Genomic DNA, 9,399 nt, shown 5'->3' with positions numbered 1-9,399 from the left:
TTTTTTTTTTTTTTTTTTTTGGTTCGTGGGCCTCTCACTGTTGTGGCCTCTCCCGCTGCGGAGCACAGGCTCCGCATGCGCAGGCCCAGCGGCCCAGCCGCTCTGCGGCATGTGGGATCTTCCCGGACCGGGGCATGAACCTGCGTACCCTGCATTGGCAGGTGGACTCCCAACCACTGCGCCACCAGGGAAGCCCCATGCATTGCTTCTTAATGTCATATCTCTTGACTAGGAGAGTTCCCTAGCCCCTGCTTTTTTTCTCTCTTTTTTTTTTTATAACAGTGGCATTTTTAAAAAAACCTAGGCCAGTTGTTTTGTAGATTTCTCAATTTGGATTTGTCTGATTGTTTCCTAATGATTAGATTCAAGTTAAATATTTTTTAGCAGGAATGCTACACAGGTGATACTGTATTCTTTTGAGTTTATCTTATCAGGAGCCACAAGAAGTCCATTTGTTCCTTTATTGATTATGTTAAAATAAATCATTTATTAAGATGTTGTCTACCATAATTTTCCATTATAAAAGTACCTTTTTCCCTTTGTAATTAACAAAGAATCTGTGGGATGATACTTTGAGACTGTATGGATATTTCATTTCCCAACAATCTTCCACCCAACATGTGTTGCTGTTTTTTGCCTAAATTAGTTGTTACTAGGGTGGTTTAAAAATGGTAATTTTCTGAAATTTTGAATTTTATTTAATTTTTTATACAGCAGGTTCTTATTAGTCATCAGTTTTATCCACACCAGTGTATACATGTCAATCCCAATCCCCCAATTCATCACACCACCACCCCCAGCCCCGCCGCTTCCCGCCCTTGGTGTCCATACGTTTGTTCTCTACATCTGTGTCTCTGTTTCTGCCCTGCAAACCCGTTCATCTGTACCACTTTTCTGGGTTCCACATAATATGCGTTAATATACGATATTTGTTTTTCTCTTTCTGACTTGCTGCACTCTGTATGACAGTCTCTAGACCCATCCATGTCTCTACAAATGACCCAATTTCGTTCCTTTTTATGGCTGAGTAATATTCCATTGTATATATGTGCCACATCTTCTTTATCCATTCATTGGTCGATGGGCATTTAGGTTGCTTCCATGATCTGGCTATTGTAAATAGTGCTGCAGTGAACATTGGGGTGCATGTGTCTTTTTGAATTATGGTTTTCTCTGGGTATATGCCCAGTAGTGGGATTGCTGGGTCATAGGGTAATTCTATTTTTAGTTTTTTAAGGAACCTTCATACTTTTATCCATAGTGGCTGTATCAGTTTACATTCCCACCAACAGTGCAAGAGGGTTCCGTTTTCTCCACACCCTCTCCACCATTTGTTGTTTGTAGATTTTCTGATGATGCCCATTCTAACTGGTGTGAGGTGATACCTCATTGTAGTTTTGATTTGCATTTCTCTAATAATTAGTGATGTTGAGCAGCTTTTCATGTGCTTCCTGGCCATCTGTATGTCTTCTTTGGAGAAATGTCTGTTTAGGTCTTCTGCCCAGTTTTGGTTTGGGTTGTTTGTTTTTTTAATATTGAGCTGCATGAGCTCTTTGTATATTTTGGAGATTAATTCTTTGTATGTTGATTCATTTGCAAACATTTCCTCCCATTCTGAGGGTTGTCTTTTCATTGTGTTTGTAGTTTCCTTTGCTTTGCAAAAGCTTTCAAGTTTCATTAGGTCCCATTTGTTTATTTTTGTTTTTATTTCCATTACTCTAGGAGGTGGATCAAAAAAGATCTTGCTGTGATTTATGTAAAAGAGTGTTCTTCCTATGTTTTCCTCTAAGAGTTTTATAGTGTCCAGTCTTACATTTAGGTCTTTAATCCATTTGGGGTTTATTTTTGTGTATGGTGTTAGGGAGTGTTGTAATTTCATTCTTTTACATGTAGCTGTCCAGTTTTCCCAGCACCACTTACTGAAGAGACTGTCTTTTCTCCATTGTATATCCTTGCCTCCTTTGTCATAGATTAGTTGATCATAGGTGCATGGGTTTGTCTCTGGGCTTTCTATCCTGTTCCATTGATCTATATTTGTTTTTGTGCTGGTACCATATTGTCTTGATTACTGTAGTTTTATAGTATAGTCTGAAGTCAGGGAGTCTGATTCCTCCAGCTCTGTTTTTGTCCCTCAAGACTGCTTTGGCTATTTGGGGTCTTTTGTGTCTCCATACAGAATTTATGATTTTTTGTTCTAGTTTTGTAAAAAATGCCACTGGTGATTTGATAGGGATTCACTGAATCTGTAGATTGCTTTGGGTAGTATGGTCATTTTCACAGTATTGATTCTTCCAATCCATGTAGACAGCATATATATGGGTCTTGTTTTTGTATCCATTCAGCAAGCCTGTGTCTTTTGGTGGGAGCATTTAATCCATTCATGTTTAAGGTAATTATCAGTAATGTATGTTCCTTTTACCATTTTCTTAATTGTTATGGGTTTGTTTTTGTAGGTCCTTTTCTTCTCTTGTGTTTCCCACTTAGAGAAGTTCCTTTAGCATTTGTTGTAGAGCTGGTTTGGTGGTGCTGAATTCTCTTAGCTTTTGCTTTCCTGTAAAACTTTTGATTTCTTTGTTGAATGTGAATGAGATCCTTGCCAAGTAGAGTAATCTTGGTTGTAGGTTCTTCCCTTTCATCACTTTAAGTATATCATGCCACTCCCTTCTGGCTTGTAGTTTCTGCTGAGAAATCAGCTTTTAACCTTATGGGTGTTCCCTTGTATGTTATTTGTCGTTTTTCCCTTGTTGCTTTCAATAATTTTTCATTGTCTTTAATTTTTGTCAGTTTGATTACTATGTGTCTTGGTGTGTTTCTCCTTGCGTTTATCCTGCCTGGGCCTGTGCTTCCTGGACTTGGGTGGCTATTTCCTTTCCTAAGTTAGGGAAGAAAACCGGTAATTTTTTAATGATAATGATATCTGTCCTTTTACATTTACATTAGATGCTGTTTTTCTATAAAAAGCAGCTTTTCCTTGGTCTTCCTTCCCCATTAATTTTTTAGAAAAACTATCAGTATATATTCATGGGTTCTTTAGATGTTTTATAAATGATTAATTTAGTAAATTATTACCAACCTTAATTATCTTTATAAAAAATGTTCTTCCATATCATCTCATTTGCAGTATTACTGTTAATAAAAGTTGGCTTGAGGATTTAGGACTGGAAAATTAGTTCACTAAATCACTTATAGTTCATAGCACCTAATTTATTCTCATTTATATACTGTCTGGAGTAGTTCACTAAAAAGTTCTGTGTATATCAGTGTTTTTTTCCTCTGCCACTATATTTATGGGTCTCTGGGGTAGAAACCATGTTCCCATAAGTCATTCATTCTATGAAGCACTTATACAGCACTGGGGAGGTACATAGAGGGTACTCCTCAGGAAATTCTTTTTTAAGTCATCCAATAAACTATCTTAGTTTGCCTTTGTAGTCCATAAAGTCTAATGTTTAAATAAACATTTTAAAATTGATTCTATTTTTAGGAATTCCTAACTTTTTTGTTTTTTTTTTTTTTTTGCGGTACATGGGCCTCTCTCTCTCTTGTGGCCTCTCCCGTTGCGGAGCACAGGCTCCAGACGCGCAGGCCCAGCGGCCATGGCTCACAGGTCCAGCTGCCCCGCGGCATGTGGGATCTTCATGGGCCGGGGCACGAACCCGTGTCCCCTGCATCGGCAGGCGGACTCTCAACCACGGCGCCACCAGGGAAGCCTGGAATTCCTAACATTTCAACTGTGGTTTTCTTTGCCAGTTCTGTAGTCTTCATGTATCCTCTCTAAAATGAAAACGTTTTTAAAGCTAATTTTTCAATTAAAAAAGTAATAGATACTTATGGTTAAAAAAAACTAAATATAGACAAGTCCAAAATAAAAGTAAAAGTCTTCCTTTTTCTAAAACCCTATGACTTTTATATACTAGCTTGATTGAGAAAGATAACCCTTTGGGGAATCTTTTTGTAAAGTCTTCATTTTGTTTTGCCCATTCATTGCACTGGGGTTTATTAGTTTTTTAACTTGGATTACCATATCGTCAGATTTTCTTAAAATGACACTGTATCTATCAATAATTTACATTTTAAAGTGAAACACGCAGGTGTCATTCAACTGTTTGGTGTCTCTTTTATTGTTTTAGTTAGCAAAGCGTGGAATGAAGATTGTCCTTATCAGCAGATCACAGGACAAACTGAACCAGGTTTCCAGTGAAATAAGTAAGTTCTCACATCACCCTTCCCTCCCGTTATGATCACAAAAGGAATATAGCTAGTCTAAATTTAATGTTTTCAAGCAGATATCTAGCATTGACATAATTATTTATAGTTCAGAAAGCTGCTTTTTCATGCTGTTAATGGGATGTTTCACAGATGGATCATCAGTTTTTTCAAATTAATATAGGACCATTATAATTTGCGTAAAATGTCTTTAACTGACTCGTTTAGGTTCTTTTGTCAGGAGTCAAGTTCTCTGATCATTTTATCATGTTCTCCTTAAATACCTGAATTCCTTTTCTGTTGTTTCATTTAAATATTGCATTTTTTTACTCTTTGACTTCATTGTCTTTAAATGGTATATCATATATGATTGAGGAAGAAATGCAAAAGGTAACATATACACATGTGACAGGGAAACTACTTTGAACTTTTTTCTTAGTTATGCTTGAAACCTGAATTATAATATGGCAAAAACTCTTTCAACTGACATTCAGTTAACCAACCAGCTGGATGAACCAGTGCTGTCCATTTCCTTGGTAAAATGTACTGACTCGTGTTCCCAGTGTGCTAACTATTTGTTACCTGTAGGCTTCTCCGTATGATGCTTGTCTGCTTTCATTCCTACAGGTCAAATGGTTTACTTATGAACAGTCAGTTGTATTTGCTTCCAAACTTACTTATGCTGGGTGCCTTTGTTATTAATATTCTGTAAACTGATGCAATACTAGTTGAAAAAGGGGAATACAAGAACTAAGTTCAAAGCTCTGAAAAAACTGAGAAAAGCAAGTTGTTTTAGAAATTGGCTGTCAGAAATTCCATGGTGGTCCAGTCGTTAGGACTCAGCACATTCACTGCTGGGCCCGGGTTTGATCCCTGGTCTGGGAACTAAGATCCCAGAAGTCCCATGGTGCAGCCAAAAAGAAAGAAAGAAAGAAATTGGCTGTCAAGTTAGGGGTAAACAAGAAAAATTCAAAATATTGGAGGAAACTAGAAAAAGTAAGAAGAAATTTGTTTTGATTGTTTCATATGCGTTGAAGTTTTTGCTGCATTTTATGAGAGCTGAAACTGCAATTATAAATAATGCATTATGAGTGTGGTTTATGTAAGAAAGACTAGAATTCCAGGTAGCAGATCTAAACTCGGATAAGGACTTGGCCCTACACAGAGGATTGGTGAAAGAATTACACTTATTCATGGTTTAATTGAAAATAAAATGGTTACAGTGGGTATTTATCATTTTCTAGGATTCCTTGCTGTAACTGACTTCTCTGTGTAGCCAGCCAACAAACTGCCCTAATTCATTCAGATGAGAGAGGATATATACTGTACTTTTCTCTTATTTTTTTCCCCAGCTTTACTGAGATATAATTGGCATATAACGTTATGGCAGTTTAAGGTACACAACATACTTATTTTATTATTAACACTACCACCTGCTACTAACATTTATATAATACGTTATTATTGATTTATTCCTTCACGTGTATTATCCTCTTTGATCCTTCAAACATCCTTGTGAGATGTATATTTTTATTATTATTTCTACCCAGACCATAGCTGGTCCTGTTGGACAGATTACACATTGATGCACTTTATCTTTAGGTGAAAAACAGATCTTCATAGATTCCTAGTATAACGTGTGTTAAATCTTTTTTCTTTTTTTTTTTAACCATGTTGAGAGCACAGATCTTTACAAAAGTGAGATATTCAATAAGTCTTGGGCATTTAAGGATTTTAACTTTCAAGGTTTCAACTATGTAAAACCAACCCTGAAGGCCCAAGATGTACAGAATCTTGTAGTTTTGCTAAGGTGTGAATTTGAATTAAGCCATGACACTAAGGAGCCTGAGGTAGTTATTACTTATGTAGTAGGTGAACTGAACATACTGCCTGGATCTTAGTAGTTTCTTTCTTAGTTACTTGTAGTCATGTGTATAATAACTCTTATAGTGATAAAAATGTTGTGTGTGGGGTGTGTGTGTTTGTAAAGCTGACTGTTAATGAATGCACTTACTAGTTGTTAGAAATAAACGTTCATAGGCAGAAAATAGAAGCTTTGATTAAATGGAACGTTGAATTTTGAAATGTTATGCTGTGAATTAATCCACCACTTACTTGATTCAGAAACAAGAAAAGCTACCTCACGACACTCACAGCAAGTGCTCCAACCTGTACAAAAATTGCCCAATGAGTCAGAAGATATACTTTAATGATATTTGAGAATTTGGTTAACTTGTGATATGAGGTGACACATGACTGTGGACAGAAATGTGATTCTGGAGAAAGACAGGATCCTGTTGAAACATTTTTCATGAAGGAACAGATGGTAAAGGCACTGAAATGACCTTTATTATGAGGAAAAACATTTTTTTTTTAGTTGTTGAACATTTTGAAAAATGCTCTTCTGGGCATAATACAAATTTAATGGAAGAGGTGATATCAGCAGACCAGGTCATCCATTCTAGGCTGAAGAAATAAATACACAGAGGAGATTTATAAGTACAAGTTTTTAACTCAGATGTAAATCATCTTTGAGAGGATAATGTTTTCCTGAACATACGTATTCCAGAAGAAGGAAGGACCAGAATTTAATGTTGGTGAAGACAGACAGACTCTGTTTATGCCTTCAGCAAATCTTTATTGAATGCCTGTGTACCAGGTACTGTGCTAGGCAGTTAGGATACAGTAGTGAACAAGGTAGATGCTGTCCTTGCCCTCATGGAACATATATGCAAGTGGAGGAGACAGAAAAAACAAATAGGAAAATAAAAACAACAACAATAAACAAAACCAAAAAAAGACAAATAAATAATTGCAGTTTGTAGTAAGTACCATGAAGGAAAAAATAAGGGACCAGAGAGAGAAAATGGGGAGTTCTTATGTTGTAGCAACATGGCAAATTTTATGACTGGCAGAGTGTGAAATGGCCAGACTAATGACCTTTTGCCCGTATGATGGACAAGCTGGAACCTTAGTGAGGAGCTATCTACTGGGCCGTCTTGGGGGTACAGTGGTAGAGGGATTGTGTGTAAGTTACAATGATAGATTCACTCCAACATTTCTATTTGCTTATGCTTTTGGGTCCTTGACTCTAGATTATGCCATGGGAAGTTGTGGCCTCCCTATCTTATTAAATGTGGGCTATCATGGAGTCCAAATTTCAGTCAGCAACATGTTAACTCTTAGAGCCCCTTCTAGCTGTATAAGCTAACCGTTAAATCCTAAATCTCTAGTAAGTGACTCATATAAAATATATTGGCCCAATCTGGTGTTATATTTTGTTTTCCTTAGTCTAACACTCTTAGAATCTATTCTCACACAGATTTTTCCAGGTTTTCTACCAATAAAAATTAGCAAAATTTGACAGCTATTTTTGTGTATAAATTATTACTTCATGAATCAGACTTTGTACTTGTTCCCCAGAGAATGTCAGTATATAACCCTATTACGGGTGGTGGTAAGGGATGGTCCAGCTAGGTCTTGAGGAGAAGAGGAATTCCCTTGCAAGCAAATTACCCATATATTGGGTTGGCCAAAAAGCTCGTTTGGGAAAAACCTGAATGAACTTTTGGCCAACCCAATATTTATGGTGAGGTTATTACAGGATTTTCAAGCCAGGGAAAGCTAATCTCTTCAGATACAGGAGAGCAGGCTATTTCTGCTTCCGCTGGCAAGGGAGGCTCAGAGTAGCATTGAGGGGGCAGTGTGTGTATCCAGATTCTTAGCTTCAAAAGAGTCCACCCAAATATCCTCATCCCCAGTTTCAGGGTCTCATTCTTTCTCATTCAGTTTCACTTTCATCCGTGAAACGTGGTGCGTCTGTGGAATTCACCTTCCATTGTAATTCTGCAGATGGCACAGTTAAATCTGATGTTAGCCAGGTGAGCTCTGTGGCTATAAGACATGAAAGTTTTTATTGGGGCTGTCATAGAAGTTCTCTGGATCCTGATCATAAATGTGAGCTTGAAAGCTTAAAGACCCAAGCTTGTCATTTTCTTTCTGTAAGAGCTCCAGTGTATTCAGAAGAAGCCACATACCACAGTCTTTGTTTTTTATTGAAGTATAGTTGATAGACAATCGTATATATTACAGGTATACAATACAGTGAGTCACAGTTTTTAAAGGTTATACTCCATTTATAGTTACTATAAAATATTGGCTATATTCCTCGTGTTGTACAATATATCCTTGTAGCTTATTTTATACTTAGTAGTTTGTTTGTCTTAATGCTCTACCCCTGTATTGCCCCTCTGCTCTTCCCTCTCCCCACTTATAACCACTAGTTTGTTTTCTTTATCTGAGTCTTGTTCTTTTTTGTTATATTCACTAATTTGTTGTATATTTTAGATTCCACATGTAAGTGATATCTTACAGTATTTGTCTCTATCTGACTTACTTCACTTAGCATAATACCCTCCAAGTCCATGCACGTTGCTGCAAATGGCAAAATTTCATTCTTTTTTTATGGCCGAGTAGTATTCCGTTGTATATATACACACCTCTTCTTTATCCATTCATCTATTGGTGGACACGTAGGTTGCTTCCATATCTTGGGGTTTTTTTTTTGTTTTTGTTTTTTTGATATATACCCAGGAGTGGAATTGCTGGGTCATTTAGTTCTATTTTTAGTTTTTTGAGAAACCTTCATACTGTTCTCCATAGTGGCTGTAGCAATTTACATTCCCACCAACAGTGTAGAAGGGTTCCCTTTTCTCCACATCCTTGCCAACATTTGTTATTTGTGTTTTTTTGTATGATAGCCATTGTGACAGGTGTGAGGTGATATCTCCATGTGGTTTTGATTTGCTTTTCCAAGTCCTTGTAGTCATCATTTCTCCCAAACTCACATCCTTTAAGGCACTTCTTCAGTAGATCCTTTGCTACAATCAGCAATCACTGTTAACGTGATTAGTAGTGATGCTGCTGCAGCTCATCAAACCAATATAAAAGTCTTTTGAGGTCTGTATTTTGGGCTTGCACTCCTGACACCAATTTCTGTATCAGTCAGAGTTCAGTCAGGAAACAGAAGTCAAACAAGTTCATTTAACTAGACTAACTTGTCTCTCCTAGTCCAGCTCTTACACTCACTCTAGTTGGTTAAACTCATCCCTCTTTCTTCCCTATCTCAGAGGGAAGGCGGAGATTGAAAAAGGAACTAAGTGCCAACTGGAGAGAAATAGGCCTCCTTTCACC

General features: G+C 37.1%; 1 protein-coding gene across 1 annotated transcript in view; it reads left to right on the top strand.

Moving 5' to 3' along the window:
- Positions 1-9,399, top strand: part of HSD17B12 (hydroxysteroid 17-beta dehydrogenase 12) — a 107,868-nt gene that overhangs the window by 1,780 nt on the left and 96,689 nt on the right. Inside the window, exon 3 of the mRNA XM_024748556.1 lies at positions 4,131-4,206. Coding sequence (XP_024604324.1) covers positions 4,131-4,206 — 76 coding nt within the window. The remainder of the gene's footprint in view (positions 1-4,130; positions 4,207-9,399) is intronic.

Source organism: Neophocaena asiaeorientalis, unplaced genomic scaffold, assembly GCF_003031525.2.
Source record: "Neophocaena asiaeorientalis asiaeorientalis breed wild unplaced genomic scaffold, Neophocaena_asiaeorientalis_V1.1 scaffold43, whole genome shotgun sequence".
Classification (NCBI taxonomy): Eukaryota; Metazoa; Chordata; class Mammalia; order Artiodactyla; family Phocoenidae; genus Neophocaena; species Neophocaena asiaeorientalis.
The sequence above is the reverse complement of the archived record's forward strand: the minus strand, read 5'-3'. Positions and strand labels throughout refer to the sequence as shown.